Genomic DNA, 22796 nt, shown 5'->3' with positions numbered 1-22796 from the left:
ATCCGTGCGTATCATTATTTTTTTTATGGGGGGGGGGGGGGGGGGGGGGGTTACACAATAACCAGGAAAGCTGTGTAAACATTTCTGTTTTGGTCTTTGTTCTGATGATTGACATGTAATGCATGAATAAACATGCGTGTGTTTGTGAGTGTGTGTTGTGTGTACACACAGGTGTGTCTGTCTATTTGTGTACATTAAATGTTTCTCTGTTGTAGGAAAAACAGAAAGAGAACTGATGTGCTCAGATGCGATCAGTGACCATGAGCCAGACGGTGCGCAGAGAAACATCAAGGCAAACATACAGTTAAAACAGCAATATAGTGAAATATTATTACAGGAACAGTTTCTATGTGAATATTATGGAAGCTTGTTTCCGCCACAGAATAAAACATTTTAAGAGATAATTGCGACTTTTTATCTCACAATTGCGAGTTTACATCTCGCAATTCTGACTTTATTTCTCAGAATTTTGAGATATAAAGTCAGAATTGCGTCTTATAAAGTCGCAATTGCGTCTTATAAAGTCAGAATTGCGAGATATAAAGTCAGAATTGCGAGATATTAAGTCACAATTGCGTGTTATAGTCACAATTGCGTTTTATAAAGTCAGAATTCGGACTTTTTTTCTCGCAATTGCGACTTTATATCACGCAATTCTGACTTTATAATACGCAATTGGGAGATATAAAGTCAGAATTGCATGATATAAAGTCGCAATTGCGTGTTATAAAGTCAGAATTGTGAGATAAACTTAGTAAAAAAAGTTTAAAAAGTGTGAGGTAAAAAAAAAAAAAAGTCCGTCTTTTTTCCCCCCTTAGAATTGGACTTTATATCTCACAATTGTGAGTTTATATCTCACAATTCTGAGAAAATATGTCAGAATTGCGAGATATAAACTCGCAATTGCGTGTTATAAAGTCAGAATTGCGTGATATAAAGTCGCAATTGCGAGAAAAAAAGTCAGAATTCTGACTTTATAAGACGCAATTGTGACTTTATTTCACGTAAATCTGACTTTATATCTCGCAATTGTGACTTTATAAGACGCAATTGTGACTATTTCACGTAAATCTGACTTTATATCTCGCAATTGTGACTTTATAACACGCAATTGTGACTTTGTTTCACGTAAATCTGACTTTATATCTCGCAATTGTGAGATAAAAAGTCGCAATTATCATTTACATTTTTTTATTTTGTGGCGGAAACAAGCTTCCATAGAATATAGTGTTAAAGTGTCATTTATTCCTGTGAACAAAGCTGAATTTTCAGCATCAGTCTTCAGTGTCACATGATCCTTCAGAAATCATTCTAATATGATGATTTGCTGCTCAAGAAGCATTTATGATTATTATCAATGTTGAAAACAGTTTCATATTTCTGAAAAAGCCGTGATGCATTTTTTTTCCAGTATTCATTGATGAATAGAAAGTTCAAAAGAACAGCATTTTTCTGAAGTAGAAATCTTTTGTAACATTATAAATGTCTTTACTGTCACTTTTGATCAATTAAACGCATCCTTGCTGAATAAAAGTACTGGTATGTGTGACCCTGGATCACGTCACCAGTCTCGAGTCGCACGGGTATATCTGTGGCAATAGACAACAATACATTGTATGGGTCAAAATTATCAATTTTTCTTTTATGCCAAAAATCATCAGGATATTAAGTAAAGATCATGTTCCATGAAGATATTTGGTAAATTTCCTACCGTAAATATATAAAACATGTATTTGTGTGAGTGAATGCAGCACAATCGCCAACATAAATGAACAACTTTAAAGGAGATTTTCTCAATGTTTCAATTTTTTTGCACCCTCAGATTCCAGATTTACAATAGTCGTATCTCGACCAAATATTGACCTATCCTAACAAACCATGCATCAATGGAAAGTTTATTTATTCAGCTTTCAGATGATATATACATCTCAATTTAAAAAAATTGACCCATGTGACTGGTTTTGTGGTCCAGGTTCACATACAGTGTAAATAGATTCCATTACGGATCTAACGAAACCACTGACATTTTTGACTGTTTAAAGAAACAGGGACCGTGTTTGCTGACCCCTTAAGACGTAATCTTCCTATTATGAGGAATACCGCAATCTCCTACATTTCCTGTCGAACAATACATATTGTGCTCAAACGGGAAATGCCCCTGGTTTTTTTGCGGCCAGCGATACATTTTATGGATTAAAAACCCTGTCTGTGTGTGTGTGTTTTATGTACAGACAACAACAACAGAACTAAATATGGTGCAAAATGTTGCACTGAATAATTACGGAGATCTCAGTGTATGTCATGTTGTGTTTCTATCAATTGTTGATTCATGATGAATGCTGGGACATTAGTTTGCTTCCCAATAAATCTAACCATGTATATTACGAATGTTGTTGATGAATTGCTTTTGTTCCTCTTTTGTAAGTCTCTGTGGATAAAAATGTCTGCTAGACGTGAGGCAGAGGAAGGAGAAACATGCTTGGATTACGAAAAGGGAAAATGTGGTCATTAATCTGGGCAGGAGGAAACGTGTGACATAATTTCCATGAAATATCAGAGTTCTGTAGTGGAAAAGAGGCTAACAACAGAAGAGTGTGTGTGTGTGTGTGTGTGTGTGTAAGGAGGGTCTGTCCTGCTCAAGATGACCACTTGCTTAATACAAATTTATAAAAGAAATGTCAAAGTTCATCCCCTTCACAATCTTTTCTTACCAAGTAAGGGAGAAAAAAATAGTTGGCTTCTTAGGAAGCAAAATAATAGGACAAAACAGCTGTTAAACAACTATTTTTAAACTGGCTAAAGAAAATGCTGCAGAGATATAGATTTCGTTATGTTACATTATTAGCTTTTTTTTGTATTGTACTCTTGAGCATGTTTTGTATACTTTACATCTGCTTTTATACAAAGTTCTGTCATGAAACTCTTCTGACGCAGGCTGATCGGTCCTTAACTCAATCTGCTTGCAATCACATCATTCTCTATAGGCCACCGCTGATTGGTTCCTGCTGTATCAGTAGCCAATGAGCTCGCCGCTCAACCTTCAAATACTGCTCTGCATTTGCTGTAGCAGTTGCAGGATGCTTTCAGAAACCCAACACCTTCCCCAGCTCCACCTGTATAGATCGGGTTATTCATGTACGCTATATTGTACAGCAGCAGCATGTCTTACTCGCTCACAGCAGCGTGTCTTGTGTGTATGGCAGTAGCAAGTCCCGTACTTGCTCTGCAGCAGCAGAAATAACAGCAACAGCAGCAAAAGCAACAATAACCAGCAGCAGCAGCAGCAGCAATAACCAACATCAGCAGCAATAACCAGCAGCAATAACCAAAAGCAGCAGCAATAACCAATATCAGCAGCAATAACAGCATCAGCAGCAATAACCAATATCAGCAGCAATAACAGCATCAGCAGCAATAACCAAAAGCAGCGGCAATAACAAACATCAGCAGCAATAACAGCATCAAGCAGCAATAACCAATATCAGCAGCAATAACCAATATCAGCAGCAATAACCAAAAGCAGCGGCAATAACCAAAAGCAGCAGCAATAACCGAAAGCAGCGGCAATAACAAACATCAGCAGCAATAACAGCATCAAGCAGCAATAACTAACATCAGCAGCAATAACCAATATCAGCAGCAATAACCAAAAGCAGCGGCAATAACCAAAAGCAGCAGCAATAACCGAAAGCAGCAGCAATAACCAAAAGCAGCAGCAATAACCAAAAGCAGCAGCAATAACCGAAAGCAGCAGCAATAACCGAAAGCAGCAGCAATAACTAACATCAGCAGCAATAACTAACATCAGCAGCAATAACCAATATCAGCAGCAATAACCAAAAGCAGCGGCAATAACCAAAAGCAGCGGCAATAACCGAAAGCAGCAGCAATAACTAACATCAGCAGCAATAACTAACATCAGCAGCAATAACTAACATCAGCAGCAATAACAGCAGAAGCAGCAGCAATAGGGACTTTAAGCAACAGCTGCTGTTAGCTAAACTTAACTGCCGTAGCTAAAGAACGCAAAAAATCACTAAGCAACAATAAAGAGGACGGCGAACTGGATCATTTAATCATTTAACAAAATAAGATTAAAAAAATGTCTTTTCAAAGCAAGAGAAGGGTTGCTTTTGGCATTAAATTATATTCAGATCCAATTAAAATGCCACATAGCCTAACCATAAAACATAACATTTACTTATCTAATCTGTCACGTATTAACGACTACGGGCAAATCAGCCGTTCTCTCGCAGTAGCCGGTTACAGTAGAACGTCACGAAGAAGCAGTTCAAGTCGCGCATGCGCAATAGAACACCAGAACAATGAATAGACTTCAATTTCAAATTGTTCACAAATGCATTGAGAAGATGTGATGCAGTTTGTTAATGACTATGAGCCCTGAACATGCGCTCCGTCACAAACAAGCCCACAGAGAGTCCCAGAGGTGTGTCTCACTCTCACCTAATGAAAGACCCTCTGTACAGGGAAAGAGTGTGTGTGTGTGTGAGTGTGTGTGTGTGTTCAAACTCTTTAAGGGAGGAAACCCATTCTATTCCCATCTACAGCCAGCCACAAACCTCCTGTGTGCTCCCACGATTCTTCAAACCTTTAGATTTCCCATTTAAATGCATGATCAGCTTAGATAAGACCTAAACACATGTTTTCTTTCACATTCCCACCATGTGCATGAGAACAATAATCTTTTTAGACACTTTTTAGGACTGTGTCGACACTTGAGGCCATTTTTGAGGGTCATTTTCTATCTTAACGACGCGTCACATGTGTTTTGGACCAGTGCGAGAGAGCTTGTGTTTAGGGAGCATTACCCATGACTGCATGAACCCAAATGGACCCTTATCTCTCTTCATCACAAACTCTTGATGGCCTTCATGGGACTGTTGGGACACTGTTTAAGGGTGTTTTCAGACCTGTAGGTCGTTTGTTTTGTTCCGAAGCAGGGACTTAAATTGTTACAGGGTTGTATTTCACTTTCACAGAGCAACTTTTCAAAGTGTACATAAATGTGACTCAATGCAAACTCAAACTCAATGCAAGTCACATGAGTAAAACTGTCTTCTCATCGGTCAGAGCACACCTGTTTATGTACCTCATAGCATCATCCATGAAGGTAGATTGACAAGTTAACTCCACAGGATTATTGTGGCTTTATCTGTAGCTGTACTTTTACACATAAATACACACACACACACACACACACACACACACACACACACACACACACACAGTGTTTTCATGTTTTATGGGGACTTTCCATAAACACAATGATGTTTAGACAGTACAAACTGTATATTCTCTCCCCTTACACCAGCACTACTCCTAAACCTACCCAATCACACAAAACTTTCTGCATTTTTTTAATTTTCATAAAACATCACTTAGGATGATTTATAAGCCGTTTTCCAATTGGGGACCAAAAAAATGTCCCGACAAGGATTTTGGATATTGCCATCTTTGTGGGGACATTTTGTCCAAATTTTTACCATGACATACACACACACACACACACACACACACACACACACACAAACACAAACTAGGTATATTCCAAAACAAACACTCAAAACAGTCTGGTGTAAAAAAAGCTACCGCCCTTAGTAGATGTTTACACACATGTGCATTATTAATATCACGCTAGATCTTAACATTTTCAAAAGAACACTTACTGCCACGTTGCTATGGTGTTGCTATGTAGTTCTGTACTGGCCATCCTCAGGTTTCTGTGATTTCCTCAGGCTCAGAATCCATAGAACTAGAACGAATATTAACGTAATAGTTTTTTAAACCTTTTTTAACCATAGAATTCTTTTTTTTTCTTCTCTTTTTTTTTACAGTGTATGAGAATAGATAAAGACGTCCAGATCACAACTATAACAATAACGACAGAGTAACGATGTCGTTGGATTCAATTTCAGAACTTCTTTTTCAGCTAATGAACGATAGAAACACCGACATCCAATCAAAACCCACCAGACTTTAAAAGAGCGCGAGCATTTAAAGCGACAGACAAAATAACTGCCGCACTTATAATTAACAGACATTCATTGTGTGCTGATGGTCATTTAACAAGGCCTGTTCACAAGAAGAACGATAACTGTAAAGATAACTATATAACTATAAAATGATCGTTCGAATTATATGAGATTAAGGGAATCACTTTCAGAATTTTTGAATGAACGATTAAAAACATTGACAGCCAATCAGAATCCATCAAACTTTAAAAATTTAATAATTTTTTAATTTTTGTCATCATTAACACCCTCGTGTTGGTCCAAAGTTTCTTTCTTCTGTTGAACAGAAAATAAGATATTTTGACGAATGTTGTTAATCAAACTGTTGACGGCACGCTTACTATAAACAGGACTTTATCGTGCGCTGTAAACCAAAAAATAATAATTCTGATAATTTAGAAAAGTAATAGCACACACCTCTTCTCAACAAAACCACATGATTTAAGCAATCATTAACAATCCGAGCATTGTAAATCTATTCAGTGAGGCCCAGAAGGGCTGAAATGTTGTCAGAGAAGGATGCAAGGCCGTATTTTTAGTTTTTGTTGTGGCTAATTATGGGCTGATTAACAAGGAATAGCAAGAATAACGATCATGCGCTCACTTTCCTCCTCTGCAAGACTAAACCAAAGCATTTTATTTTCCTCTCTGCACCGTTTCTCTATTCTTAGTAGCTTTTAAGGTCCGGAAACAAGAACAGGGTTTTGCTTTCACTCCCTTTGGTGACTAACTGTAAGAATAAGAGTCATTCACACACAGCCAGAGGGAAATCCCTGATAATAATCTAATTTTAGATACTTTATATTTAAATAAGTGTACTGGTGTGATTACAGAGGAAAAAGTGCACCCATTTCTGCTTCATCAGAGGAAATGATTTAAGAGTTAACTAAAGCTATTAAAACAAACAAATCAAACTGAAATAAAACCAAATTTAGAAAAAATTGAATTAAAATAAAATAAAACAAGTTTAAGTTGAATTAAAAGTAAAGTATAAAATAAATAATATAAATTATAAATGAAATGACAAATTTCTTAACAAAAATTCCAGTTCAAAATATTAATAAATACTATTTACTATAACAACACCGCTTTATTATACATCATAAAATGGTGTTCTGATACTGATTGCATATTTTAAATTCCATAATTTCTATATTAATTAAAGAGTTTCAAGTCCCATTTTACATTTCACAGAATATAGCTGTGATTGCAAAAAATATAAATAAATATACAAATATTTTTTCCATAACTGACTTGCCCGGTTAATTGAACATGCAAATGATCAGAACATTAATACACAACAGAAAACGAGTCGACTCACAACTAGAATTATCATTTCATTTTATTCAATAAGCTTGTCATAAATTATAGCACATTAAAATATTTTTGAGTTACAAAGTGGATAGCAACATTTTGTTGGTGGCCTGATCCGTTTTCCCAAAGAAAACAATGCATTTGTCAGCGAGGAACATCGCGGCTTCATTAAACGATGTCAAGCAGCTTATGATGAGAAGACGAGGGGGGGGGGGGGGGTTCGAGCAGCCACTGTTGAGTCTATGCTGGATGAAGACAGATGAGTTATCACACCATCACGACGGACACGGGTTCACAAGTCACGTTATAAGGAGAGGACAGGTGGACATTGGGGAGAGGGAGAGGGGGAAGTGACACGAGGAGAACATTAGCAAATAAAGAAAACGCATACAAGCACATAGTGTCTATGAGCGGACGATGTGGGGCGATTCATAATATGCAACATGTATTAAAAAACCCAAATCACAATGATTGGAAACACATGTAAAACACAGGTAATGTTCTTCACTGCTGCGTCTGGCTACTCATGATGATGGCTGAACATGAACGGGTAAGTAAGCGATGGGAATGATTGAAAACAGCTTGTTCAGTGTCTCTATGTGCAGTCCAGTCCACTACGGTTCATCTTTGTCCTATGCTCTTCCTTATTTTGCCATTATAGTCCATTAATTATTTACTTTTGAACTTCTTTTATCCTTATTTGTCTCTAAGCACTTCCTCCCCCCCAGACGAGCCACAGGCTGTGATTGGCCGGTGGGGCCAGGGGGGCGTGTCTCTGCCTCTCAGCGGTCCAATCAATGAACTCCCTGCTAAAGTTGAGCCGCGGAACAGAAGCTAGCTGTAACCCTGGGCCGGTTTCTAAGGGGTTTCTTCGATTCTACTTCGACATCTGCTGCTGAACGTGAAGCAAGAACTCGTAATAAGAGAAGGCAGATTCAGTACGGTCCTCCACGAGGTGCTGGAAAAAACTGGTCTTGGCCGAGGCGTCGTCCCTGGAGAAAGACAGCATGAGTCAGCATGAGATCAAACTTGGCTCTATTTAATCTACTATCAAAATATGCATGTGTTTCTCATGCTTGATACGTCAGGCTTTTATGGCTCGTGTGATATAGTGAGAATATGGAGCTCAAACTCGAACACCTCAGAGGCACAAACTGAGCAAAAATATGAAATCTGATGCAGATGTTATTTATATGAAGTAAGTTTGGCTTGTAATGTAAATCAATGAGATCTTTATAACAGACTTTTTGCATGAAATGCATATAAATATCAGTCGTCACTCTTTATCTCTCAATAACATGTCTTAGTAAGATCATGTTTAAATGCTTAGTTTTATGATCAAAGCTCTGAAGCTTTAAAACATATAACGCAATGCAATACAATGATTGAGAGATGAACAAATAAACCTCATATTTCATACCTCATATGATCATATTTGAACATGATTTTTTTTTTAAATGATGTATGGATAATCAAGTAAATGTAAGTCCAGTAAGTGTTCATCTTAAATATTACAAACAATATAAAAGTTATTCTTACATTTTCTTTATAAAACTAGGGCTGTGAAACGATTAATTGCGATTAATCGCATCCAAAATAAAGGTTTGTGTTCACATAATATATGTGTGTACTGTGCATAATTAATTTGTATATATATATATATATATATATATATATATATATATATATATATATATATATATATATATATATATACACACACAAATTAATTATGCACAGTACACACACACATATATTATGTGAACACAAACCTTTATTTTGGATGCGATTAATCGCAATTAATCGTTTCACAGCCCTAAATTTCACAGCAAAAAGACACGTGAGGCACGAATGACGTTTACAATTATACCAAAATAACTTTTTCTTACTAAAAAGTATAAACTATCAATCAGACGACAGAAGGCATGAAGTAGATTGTGTGCAACACAAGTTCTGATCTTGTAGATTGGCTAGAGGCCTTGGAAATGTGCATATCAAATATGATACAGTAGAGGATTTAAAGGCTTAAGACACAGTAAATCTGAGAGGAATGTTCGTGGGCTCGTTTAAACACAGATTTCATAACAAACCAACATCTAAAAAAAACCCCTCTTGAAGGAATGCAACTCCCACTGTGAGAGGAGGCAGTGTGTGATAGTATAAAAACACACCATCCTCCCTCAGGAACAATACGCTGCTGCCCTGTGACTATGAATAACAGGGGCGGAGAGGGAGAGAGGAAGCGATTGGGAACGATGGGGAGGAAGAAAGCTGTGTGGAATTAGGAGAAACGGGGAGAGAGCAGACGTACTTGACCACATGAAACGCGGGATGGAAGGTTCTCGACTCCAACAGCCACGAGATGAAGGCTCGAGTTCGCTCCGAATACGTCGTCTGCAGCTCTGGAATCTCAGTCTGTGAAACAAGAGCAACCAGAAGCATGTTTTCTGTTCATTCCCAAAATGTTTCCGTTTTCCGTCAGTAAGATGATGAAAGGTTGTTCTGCACTTTTCATTGGATTATTCATTCAAAGATTCATTAAATTGTTAAAGGGTTAGTTCACCTAAAAATGAAAACTCTGTCAGTAATTACTCTCCCTCATGTCGTTCCAACCCCGTAAGACCTTCGTTCATCTTCAGAACACAAATTAAGATATTTTTGATTAAACCTGAGAGCTGTCTCACTCCTCCATAGACTTCTATGGTATTGAAACTTGCCGGCCCAGAAAAGTTAGTAAAGACATCGTTAAAATAGTCCCAAGTGACTACAGTGGCTCAACCTTAAGTTTATCAAGCGACGAGAATACTTTTTGTGCGCAAAACAAACACAAAAATAACGACTTTAATCAACTCTTCATGTTCTTCTGTGTTTCTCTGAGTGAGTTCACGTTGTGTAACAGGGTCGTACGTCAGAACGGAGGCTCACTATTGGCCAGCATCACACACATGACCAGCGTCGGCCAATAGTGAGCCTACGTTCTGACACACGTATACGTAGTTGAATAAAGTCGTTATTTTTGTGTTTGTTTTTGCGCACAAAAAGTATTCTCGTCGCTTGATAAACTTAAGGTTGAGCCGCTGTAGTCACTTGGACTATTTTAAACATTGTCTTTACTAACTTTTCTTGGATGGCAGATCTCGATTACCTAGCAGCCTATGGAGGAGTGAGACAGCTCTCAGATTTAATCAAAAATATCTTAATTTGTGTTCTGAAGATGAACGAAAGTCTTACGGGGTTGGAACAACATGAGGGCGAGCAATTACTGACAGAGTCTTCATTTTTGGGTGAACTAACCCTTTAATGTTTTATGCCTTCATTTGATTACCACTGTTTTTGATAAATTTGAATTAAGTCATAAAACTAGAAAAATTAAAACAGACAACAGAATTTCTGGAGAGAAAAACAAATAAAATCATAGAGACCTATTATTGTAAAAAAAGACATAAAAGAAAGCATAAATTATTAGGTTGTTAAAGTTTCTTGAATCCAATTGATTAAGCATGCTTCTTCATTATTAACATTTAATGAAACTATTAAAACAGAATCCAAAATTTAAATGGAAAACACAGAATTTAGGAAAAATAAAAGGGAATTTCGGGAATAAATTAAACATTTCATTAGGGCCCTATTTTTTTTCATTTTAAACCACAAAAAAAATGTCGTTACATCGAACAAGTTTCACGAATTCGATTAATTAGACATGCTTTTTCTTCACTAAAAATACAAATTTAACCAATAAAATGGCCTCCAGAAATATGAAACAAAACTGGGAAAACAATAGAACGGATTTATCATAGGGTTCTCGATGTGAAGTGTCTGGAATATTCCGATGTTTAGGACAGTGGTTTTTGGGTGAAATCTGAGTGAAGTATGTGAGGTTTAGAGAAACGATACAGGGCCCACAATCCTCTCCAGGGTGGGATCATGTTGGCAGCCTTTCAAAATGAAAAACAAACTCTGGTTCACGTTCTAATGCTGATCAGAAGCAGCTTCTGTCCTCCATAACTCCAAGAATATGATCATATAGAGAGGAGACAGAGAGGAGTTTGAGAAACATGCGGTTTGAATGTGGTTTTAACACATAAGAGGCAATTTTCTCCTATTCTTTTCCATTTTGCAACATAAAAGGCCATAATGTTGTTTTTTTATGATCATTGCAGTGTTTTTTGAGTATCATTGATATGACAAAACTATGTTGGTTTTAATATTTTCCATATGATTGAGCAGCACAGCCAAACAATTTTTGCCATTTTAAAAATGTAGCCTTACAAGATAACAAAGTATAAAAGAAAAAGAAAAGTAAAGCGAAGATGAAAATCTTTATTCCTTATTTTGTCTTTGCTTTCAAAAACGAAACCAGATACACATTACAAATACAATATAATATTTTGTTCACAGTATGTCTATTTAACAGTTGAAATTGAATAAACAAATGTAAAAATTAAACGCTCCATAGACTTCACTGTGTTAATTCTATATACACTGATTCTTATTAAAGCTACTGAAGTTATTCAGTCAAGAGCAGCGAGTTATTTTCTCTGTCTATTGTTGTTTGATTAACGTTAATAACGAGCGTCTGTGGTTTTGGCTTTCTCCCAACTGTTTACGTTCACTTAAGACATAGACGACTGTGTTTCTGTAAACCTTGTGTGTATTCGACCGTTTAAGCACAATAAGATGCAAAAGACAACCTGGTTTAGTACTCGCCGCTCTGTTTGACAGGCTTTAAGCGTATCTTTATATTTGAAAGCGGTGATGAACTGAGAAATCTAATTTTCCTTGAGCTTTTGACATATAAGAGGTCATCATACTATAAGAATATCCTGTAAGTTTCAGAACTGAAAACGTCCTTGTTAGTCCAATAAAAGCTTTTATCGGCACCAGGCACAGCGAAACGACTGTTCAAAGTGGGGATCTATGAGGTCAAAGGGTATCAAACCCCGCCTCCGCAGAAGATGATCAACGCCTACTTCAACACTTCCTGTTTAGCCCCGCCCACCGATTCGCACATTAAGTGAAACTCATTATAATATGCAAAACTTTTATCCAATCATAGCAGTGGGCGTTTACTTTCAAGACTTCAATGCGGGACACGCCCATAAAAACCGGAGCTAGGCTCAAAACCAGGGTAGAAAATAGCCTATTACTTATTCATTTTGATGTTTTTGAATGTAAAAACCAAGCGAACGTCATAAGTTGACCTCAGATAACAATATAAAAATTTAAAAAGCCAGTTCATGACCCCTTTAACCTGTTAAGCGTTGCCAGTGCGTCGGCGCACTGAAGCGTTATTTATTTATTTAATTCAAAATTACTATCAGATTTAATGTTATACCTTGACAAACTATACATAATTAAAAAGATATAATACTCAAGTTTCAGTATTTGACCACTATTGTATTCTGAGAAACTCATAGTGACAGTTATGTCTTAATTTGTGTCAGGAGTTATGAAATGAAAAAATGAGTTGATACGAATGATATGAATTAAGCCTCAGGGCTTTAGCTAAAAAATGTGCAGATTTGGAGAAATATTGATAGATTCTCATAGATTTACATCATATTTCTATAGACAGGAATAATATTTATTGAATTTATAACCCAAATGCGTCGATGTAATCTTTATGAGCATTTGGTACTCTGATTTACTGTGTTTTTAATTCATACCAACAGCCTGAGGGCGCTACATGCACAATAATAGTCCATATATGGAACATGAAGAAGAGCCATGATCATGTGACATTCCAGGACGTTAAAAATAAAGTCATTTGACATGGTCTTGAAAAACATTGAACTAAATCCAGAGTTTTGGACTTATTATCTTCAGATTTTAAACATAAAATGTTTAGACATGTGACTTTAGCTATAGTGCATTTCTAGATTGCTCCAGTGCCAACTTCAATTTTATTTTCATGAGGATGTTTCATAAAAAATAATTTCTAATAACTTTACAAAACTTTGAAGCTATTTATAACAATTTTTTTCATTATGACAATAATTAATTCTACATTTACAATAAACTGCCAGGTGTCAGCTTTCAAACGAGATCATACTTGTGCTTTTAATGCAAAGGGTTCATGAACTGTATGTGTTTCAGTTTGGGTATGTCATTTCTGGGGATTTTTCAAAAGTGGGGTTGCAGCTTAACAGGTTAAAGTTTTAGTTATTTTGTTTTTTTTATTTACTTTTATCAAATTTTATTTTATTATAATATTTACTATTTAGTAGCTAGACTCGCATATGGCCGTTACCAGAAGCCAGTGATTATAGTTAAAGGGATACTTCAGGATTTAGCATTAAGCTTTGTATCAGTAGAACACCTGTAGTATTTTCGAATTACCGTGCTTTCCTCCCTCATGTCCCCCTGAGACCAGAGATTTATGGATTTTTTGTCTGGAAAAAAATCCTCCGATGACGCAAGCAAAAATCGTCATTTCGCGTCATCGGAGGATTTTTTGGCCAGAGGCGAGAGACTCCAGCCAGTAGGAGGAGCTGTCCCGCATGTGTTCAACCCGCCCATAGAGGGTGGGATCTCACTCACAGAATGTACACACAGTGTCAGCCATCTTTCTTTGGAAGCTAAGCTAGCAGGCTCTTGTTCTGTGGAGAAAGCTGAGTAGTAGGGGTTACCATCCTCTTTTTCCCGGACATGTCCGGCTGCCGAGATCGTCCAAAATGTCCGGGATTCGGCTTTTGCTTTCTGCAGTCGCCATTCATTGTTTACATGCACACCTTTTGTTTCAATCTAACTGAATTCATTCCGATTGGTGAATCTGAATGTAGTGTTTACATGAACGCTAAACAAGTGATCGGCTGATGTGTGTGTGTTTTAACATTGCTAAGAAAATTCCCGCTCCTCCGTGAGAGATACGAGAGCGGTGCATCTCAGTAATCACACCACCGGCCTCGCGCCATTCTCCCACGGCCCTCAGCCTCGTCCTGCTCGCCACAGTAAACATGATGAATGGCGACTGAAGAACGCAAAAGCCGAATCCCGGACATTTTGGACGATCTCGAAATCCCGGGCAGACGGAGTTTGTCACGGAGACTCACTAGTTGCCTAGCCTTGTTGTTTTAAACTGCCCTCTGTAACCGGTAGGCGTGGCTTGGGAGTGTCCTCCTAGGGCAGCGAAGCAAGTGCATTCTGGGAGTTGTTGTCTTTCATCCACATGAGCCAAAAATAAATTTTCTGGCTTTTCTCAGTCTAGAAAGCCCCAAATTCAAAAATAATTTCACATTTCTTCTACATAAATGATCCATTTTAAATACACATTCATCTTTCCAGAGGTGAAGTATCCCTTTAATAAAGTTATAAATATTGATATTATTCTTACAAAAACGCATTGCTTCGCTTCAGAAGGCCTTTATTAACCCCATGGAGTCGTATGGATTACTTTTATGATGAATGGATGCGCTTTTTTTGGGTACCATTCACTTATATTCCATTATAAAGCTGGGAAGAGCCAGAATATTCACTTCGATTGTGTTCGGCTGAAAGAAGAAAGTCATATACACCTAGCAGTGTTTCCCCTAGGTTTACAGGTTTGGGGGGGGGGGGGGGGGGGGGGGGGGGTTGGTTGGTTTGGGGAAAATTGACACAGACGCTATCTATCTATCTCTATCTATCTATCTATCTATCTCTATCTATCTATCTATCTGTCACATAAATTGGTTGTCTGGGAGGCTAATGGTTTGTAAAAGTTAAAAAATGTTAACATAAGATATCTCTTTAAAAAAATAAATAAACATATTTAAATCTTTTTAAAATTGACTTTTGCAAATAACCTTTGTTAAATTTATAGAAGTATTTGTTAATATTAATGGACCAGAGCTTAAATAGTTTTATTTTTTAAGAGAGAATAATCCTGTCAGACGCACCACTGCTGTGAACGCGCGTTCACGTAAACACAATTTAAACAATGTATTATTCAATACATTACTTCTATAATTATATATTAAGTTGCTCAAGCAAGTGGTAAAATATTTAACCATGTACTTATATTAAAATCTTTTGTATTTAAATTTTAATACAATAAATCTAGGTTTTTCCACCTCCACGAATAAGACGAGTGTTGTTCATTATGTCGCCTTGTTGAGGTAAATTGTAGTTTTCCTTGCTTTAACTCAGTCTTAAAGTGAAAAAAGTAGTAATTAATTAAATAAATTTATGGTGAGATTACTACATTTTATTTAATTAATCGCACTTATGGTGAAATTACTACATTTTCAGGTCAATCGGTGTTCATTTTGACCACGAAACATGCGCTGTCACTTTAATTCAGCGTTTGCAGCACAGCAGAAATAGACTCGGTGCAGAAACGATCTCTGCACTGCTGTATACGCACCGCAACTGGAACAGATCGATCATCGACGGACTGCATCCTCGTGCAGTGTGAAAGCTCTGTTAACATGGGTACGGAAAAAAAATACTCACCGCAAACGAAATATATGTGAAACGGGCGTTAGACTTGGAGCAGGAGAGCTACTCCGGCTGCTACTCGCAGTAGAGCGAGTGTTGCCATCTTCAGTTCAGCGACACATTTCCAGCCGCGCGCTCTCTGTCCGCTAGTGCTCAACTGTATGTGACGCAAGTGTTTGTTTGTGTGTGAGTGTGCGCACTCATTGGGATAATTGTAAACACAGACAGAAAAGACATGCCATCGTGGAAATAAGATAAATAACATATTACTTAAGGGCCATTTAGGTTTTTTTTTTTATAAAATAACAAATTGTAATCTGTCGCTATAAAGAAAATCAAATCAAATTTACTTGACCTCCAAGGGGGGCGGGGGGAGCCGTTAGGAGGGCGGGGCGCCCCCCTTATATAATGGTAGGGGAAACACTGCCTAGGATGGCTTGAGTAAATTATGGAATTATTTTAATTTTTTGGGTGAACTAACAATTTAAATGCAAAATGACTTCTGAAAACATAATTTTTGCAGCTTCGTTTCAATAAATGGTCCGAGTAGACAAGGGAGGGAGTTGTGAACTTGAGTATGTTCATGTCTTTTTTTGTTTTAAAGAGCAGGAAAATCCTGTTTTCCACATGATACCTGATCCGTCACCTTTAACACAACGGAGTGGAAGAAGATACATGTGAGAAATGAAAAACAAAGAGTTCACCAACGACACACACTCACCATGTTGGACGGTAAGGATGCATAATTGGGGTAGCCCAACACGTCACGTATGAACATCTCGTTACAGCACTTCCCCACCCAGAAGTACATCACCTACAGAGCGAAGGACAGAAACCACAGTGAGGGAAGCTGCCGCTACACAACGCTGTCGTATCCGTGTAGAGATACACTCACGCTGCCGCAGTCCATGAGAAACGCTCCTTCTCTAGTGAGTTTCTCTGCTGAGAGCTGCAGTAAAGGAGGCTGAGGAATCACTGAGTCGTTCAGATGCAGCGCCGCCTAGAGGACAGACATAACACACACATCTATTCAGTCTAATCTCAAACTTCATCATTACTGGCCATTAAAAGTAAAAAAAAAAAAAAAACGGCTCCTGAAATTTGTTAGCTCTTAAAGAAAAAGCATCATAAAAATAAGCATAAAGCACAAATCACCTTGAAGAGTTATGTTCTTGTTTCATTACTGTAGTGCCCCTGCTACTATAATTTAACTTTGTCGTGAACCTCTAAATGATTCTTTGAAGCAACATCACTCTAATATGCCGATTTGGTGCTTGATAATTAATAATTGTTCTTTTTATTATTAATGTTCTTGCTGCTTAATGAATCTTTGTGTTTGCTGAATAGAAAGTTCAAATGAAGAGCATTTTTGTAAAAAACGAAATCTTTTGAAACATTATAAATGTCACATTTAACGCATTTTCTTGTTGAATAACTATTTTTTTTCCCATCTTTCTTACTTCAAACTTTTGAATGGTAGTTTATCACAGTTTCCACACAAAGATAAGCAGAAAAAAAACATTTTCAACATTGATAATCATCATATTAGAATGATTTCTAAAGGATCATGTGACACTGAAGACTGGAGCAACGATGCTGAAAATTCAGCTTTAAACACATGATCTGAATGAATACATTACAATTGAAAACAGGCATTTTAAATTATAATAATATTTCACAATATTACTGTTTTTACTGTATTTTTGATCAAATAAATTCAGCCTTGAAAGACTTCAAAAACATGGGGATCATAATTATTCCAAACTTTTGACCGATAGTGTAGATATTTAAGAACAAATGATAACGGGTGGAAAAGGAAATCAATATTACCATCTATTCAAGTTTTGAAAGCAAGAAGGTTTGATGTTCATGTTTATATTATTGTAGTACGAGTATGTCTATGCACGTTTGTCATTCTGGCATGCTTTTCATACAAAGCGCTTTACAGAAAACTAATAATAGTTCAACTAATTAAAGGGCCAGCGCTCCCTAAATTACATGGAATTACATTTTTCAATGGTAACGTGGTGATAAGGAGCATTAATTATTACGGATGGACTCTACATCCTCATCCTGGTAAATCATTATATACCACACCTGTATGAATGTGCGTTACCTGTTCGGTCATGTTGTCGATGCGGTACAGGTCTGGGTGAACCATACGCATGATCTGATGCAGCGGCTGACTCTTAAACTCGCACATGGAAAACACTCGCTCGTCCAGACGGGTGCTCGTACCAGTTCGCAGAGCTTTCTGCAGGACGAAACAAGACAAAAATATTAATTATATCGAATTAGATTGAAAAACAAAAACAATAACAAGAATTTACTGCATTCTAAATACGTAGGATTTAGACTTTTTTCCCCTAAGAAACAAATTTCCATGATCCGTTTCATGGCTTTTGACTTAAGTGAGGTTAGTCACTGAATGTCTGGTTTTGTATGTGCATACAGCGCCCCCACCTGTTTGAGCAGAGCTAGTACATATAGAGGGAACAGACGCAGGGAGGCAGGCGCCACCAGGCCAGAGGGCTGGATGTTTGAGCCATTCGCACGATACGCTGACAAACAATCCACCACGGCATTGACTAACGCGTCTCTCGCATCAGACAGACTGGAGGAGATGGAGCGATCGATAGCTGCAAAGAGACACACAGAGAGACATGATGTTTCTAGCAAGCAAAACTAACAAATCTACAGAGTCCCTAAAGGGACCTTTGCCAAAAAGATAAAATATACTTGCGTGCGCATGAGAAACTTTCCACGTGCGCAAAGGATTTTTTTGCGAGCTCACATATTTATGTATAATGTCTATAACCTATTTCTGTAACACTGTACAATAAGGCTCATTAGTTAACATTAGCGAATGTATTAACATGAGCAATCCATCTTTTTTTAAGTTAGTAAATAAAAATGCAGCTGTTCATCGTTAGTTCACAGTGCATTAACTAATGTTAACAAGATTTTAATAAAGTATTAGTAAATGTTGAAATTTACATTAACAAAGATTAATAAATGCTGTATACGTGCGGTTCATTCTTAGTTCATGTTAACTAACGAACCTTATTGTAAAGTGTTAACCCTATTTTCATACTCTTGTTCTCTTCATAGTAAAATGGCAGTGACACACAAAGGAAATGGGTCATAGCCTATACATAAAGCAGAAATTGTAAGGCGTGAGTATGCAAATAATTCCTGTGCACATGTGAAAAGTGTCTCGCACACACAAAAGTCTATATATTTTTTAATTTTGCAAAGGTCCCTTTAGGCGCTATATAGTAATCTTCCTAAATTATCATGCGAGTATTTCCATTTTGTATAAATATTTATCATTTAAACCGATTAATTGAAGAAATAATTGACATATTGATTAATGATCAAAGTAATTGTTAGTTGTAGCCCTACCATAAATACAGCGCGATGTTAAACTGATAGATCTATACTAGGGGTTCAACGACTTCAAGTCGACATTTATGTGATGAAAGTCGAGTCGACTAGTCGCTGATGACGTCATTGATGAACAAATAAGCCTGAACCTCGAGCTGAGACTCCTGTGCACAGATATGACACAGCGCTCCATCTCATCGTATCCAACTAGGGCTTATTTTTATCAGTTCTTTTGTCTGTGGGTCGTAATATTTCTCACAGATTTCTGCTCGTTCTAAATCAGATATAGATAAAGTAGCACAGTAAAAATGTACATTTATATGAATGCATTAGTTTGAGCTGTGGGTTTAAAGGATTAGTTCACCTCAAAATGAAAACTTTTAAAAAGGTTGGGTAGGCTGAAAAACTCCATCTCATTTTCTCCTCCGACATCATTGGTTTACCTTTTTTGTTAAAGGGCTTTTGTATTAGTCTTCGCATTTTCGCTTTGTAAACAATGGGGCGGTACTTCCGCCTAGGTCCAGCGTGACCTTTCCAACGTGATTATGTAATGCCTGGCGCGTTGGCATTACAAAATGACCGATCGTTTCGCTAAATAAGACCCTTATTTCTCGACTGGGATCGTGCAGAGCCCTTTGAAGCACTTAAAAGCCCTTTGAAACTGCATTGATTTGATTTGGTTACCGTTGAAGTCCATTGTGTGGAGAAAAATCCTGAAATGTTTTCCTCAAAAAACTTAATTTCTTTTCCACTGAAGAAAGACAGACATGAACATCTTGGATGGCATTGGGGTGAGTAAATTATCAGGAAATTTTCATTTTGATGTGAACTAATCCTTTAAGTTACTAAGAAATACACGCTGGAACTTTGCAGTTTCTAAGCTATTTTATTGATAAAAGTTTATAATACATTTCTGCACTTCTGAACGATTCTGTGTGCGTGCGATCTGACGTGTACAATAAGCTGTGTAAAACGTGCATTCATGCGATAGATTTTGAACATCCAGATGGTGTTATCAAACATATCGTGTGGAGCGCTCTCAGAGTATGCATTAATTTGCCATTTTAACTCAAATTTAGTGTAAAAGTGGACTTGAAAGATTTCTTATCCTGTTTCGCTCTCTATAGGCCATGATCAGTCTTGTTCAACCCCTAATACATACTAGAAACACATTATACACACACTAGCTACAGAACACTGCGCACGATGTATTGACATTGCATTCGGCACTTAAAATGTCAATGTGTTTGTTCCACTCACCCATGTTGGCCAGCAGGCATGAGATGGCCTGGATATCCGCTCCAGAAAACACTTCATTCAACTGACTGACCACCGGCAGACACAGAGTGTGCACTCGGATTCGACGTTTACCTGTCAATCATAAATATATACCAATCAGACCAAACATCACTTAGTGTTGGGTCCGAGTCCACTGTGTCAAGTTCAAGTTTGAGTGGGAAACGCTTATTAATGTCTCATCTTAATTTTATGTTGTTACTTATTTTTTTAAGCTTTCATGTTACACATGATGTGGATTCAATTGTACTTTTGAAAAAATTGTCATAGTCTGTGACAAGTTCGAGTACAAGTCCACCTGAGTGTGTCTGAGTCCAAGGTCATTCATAATTGCACTGAAAGCGGCACTAAAAGACTGCTTTAAAACTTTCACAGAGACCTCAAACAAAAAGCACAAAGCCTGTCTTTAAATTTAATTTCGTTTTGTATTAATTGTATCTTAAATTTAATCAATGTTTCATCAACCAATTGCCTGGATTTAATAAATATAGTAGAAAATAGATAATCACGACACGGAGGCGCCGGCGCGTGAACTGGAGCTCGTCTCATAAATGAACCGAAACTCGGCGTATAAGGTAGCCTACTTGCCTCACAGACCTGAGACATATATAGAAAGCTTGAAATGTCTACTATTAAACAGAACAATTCAAAACGAAAGAAAACTGACTGTTCTCTGCTTATGTAATCCGTATGATATGTGTATTTCTCTCTGGCGCGTTCACTACTGCGAAGATCGCGAGTCAGCATCGTCAACTTCATCTTTCCAGCCGACACTGATACAGAAAACACTTGTTTATTAGTAAACAATTAAAATGTCTCCTGCTATATTTTACATATTCATAATCATTCATTTTGCCGGTTCGTTGTGACAGCTTTTAGGTGCTTTATTGGCAGCGCCACCCTTACATGTTACATGAACGCATCAGCACCGAAAACATGGAGATTTTTTTTCTTTTGGGGGGCATTTTGTTTGTGGTCAGGCTTTCTCAGTTGTCTTTAGGCGCGATGTTACGAGGACGCTGCTAATAAAGTTGCGAGTAGGCCTACACATTGGATTCACGTTTATTATTATATTTAAAAAATACCCCAGTTTTTATGCCGGTCGTATCATTTTATTTTGTTGTATTTATCCGCCACACCTTAAAGGCCGGTCCGTGAAAATATTGTCTGATATTAAACCGGTCCGTGGCGCAAAAAAGGTTGGGGACCGCTGCTGTAGACTATATCAAAACTGGACTATTGTAAATGTGCACACACTCGTTTACCTTTGCTTGATGTGTAAAGAAGAGCTGCTTGAAAACAAGCGAGCGACGTATCGGCTAAACTCTCCTCGATGGACATCTGCACTGCGAAACCAGTGTCCGGGTTCACGTTGGCCAGAGACAGCAAATCAGTGGAGCGCACAAAGAAGTTGCCATGGAAAGTGTGGATGGACAAGCCTGTTGACCAATCAGAGAAAGCGTCACACAAAAAGAAGATACAAACGGTACAGCATATTCTCAAATCAGCCTTGTTGTAAAATCTATACAGATATACGGCCCTAGTAAATGCCATTTTAATTTAATTAATCTAGATTCTGTTTAAATGGTTTAATTGCATTTTAATAATCAAAAAGCATGTCTAATCAATTTAAATGATATTATGTTGATTTATGTTGAATTAAGTTGAAAGTTTTCTTGATTCTGTGTTCTTTGATGCAAATTTTTATTCAAAAACATTGATAATCAGATAAATGCATAAAACTTTATCACATTAATTAATCGTTTAAAATTTAAATCAAATGATAATTGAAAAAAATTATTGGGCAAACAAAGTGCTTCACAACAGAGGTCTACTGTTTAAATCAAAACAAAAAAGGTATTATTATTATTAGAAAAGTACATTCTATTGTACAATAGTAGCCTAATATTCACATAAGCATTCACATAATACTTACCTTTTATACTACAGTTGAATCAGATTGAATGCATTAATATTATGAACAGCAGCTACGCTAATTATTTCCCATCTGCTTTTCTGTTGTTATCTCGGGACGCTAGTCCTGAGGTAAATACAGATCGTCAGCTCTAGTTTGTATCCAGCCTCCCATGGAAACTACAGATGCCCCAACACCCGTGCAGAGACGACTCGACGCCTGTGAAGAGACGACTCGACGCCGGCGATATGTTTATGCCCTAAATTAATACATGATTAACTAACTGTATTTTTCTATGTACATTTCTGAAATGCACTTTCTGTAAAGCTGCTTTGAAACAATATGTGACCCGATCTGGCGAAATGAGTCGGAAGTCGCAACGTTCCATTTTAAGATATGGGCCGTTTATGTGGAAAAACAATGAAATAATATTT

At 37.2% G+C, this 22796-nt stretch overlaps 1 protein-coding gene across 2 annotated transcripts in view; it reads right to left on the bottom strand.

The window, feature by feature from the left end:
- Positions 1–7356: 7356 nt before the first annotated feature.
- The window catches only part of sec24b (SEC24 homolog B, COPII coat complex component), a 42919-nt gene continuing 27479 nt past the window's right edge, over positions 7357–22796 (bottom strand). For both annotated transcript variants that reach the window (XM_084430547.1, XM_084430548.1), the window contains 8 exons: positions 21713–21886; positions 20412–20522; positions 18228–18403; positions 17881–18018; positions 16660–16764; positions 16486–16578; positions 9658–9761; positions 7357–8338 (listed from right to left, as the gene is read on the bottom strand). In XM_084430547.1, the coding sequence (XP_084286673.1) occupies positions 8224–8338; positions 9658–9761; positions 16486–16578; positions 16660–16764; positions 17881–18018; positions 18228–18403; positions 20412–20522; positions 21713–21886 (1016 nt within the window). In that variant the 3' untranslated portion in view covers positions 7357–8223. The remainder of the gene's footprint in view (positions 8339–9657; positions 9762–16485; positions 16579–16659; positions 16765–17880; positions 18019–18227; positions 18404–20411; positions 20523–21712; positions 21887–22796) is intronic.

This window comes from Rutilus rutilus, assembly GCF_951802725.1.
Source record: "Rutilus rutilus genome assembly, chromosome: 14".
Lineage (NCBI taxonomy): Eukaryota > Metazoa > Chordata > Actinopteri > Cypriniformes > Leuciscidae > Rutilus > Rutilus rutilus.
Note: the sequence above shows the minus strand (reverse complement) of the source record. Positions and strands in the feature narration are given on the sequence as shown.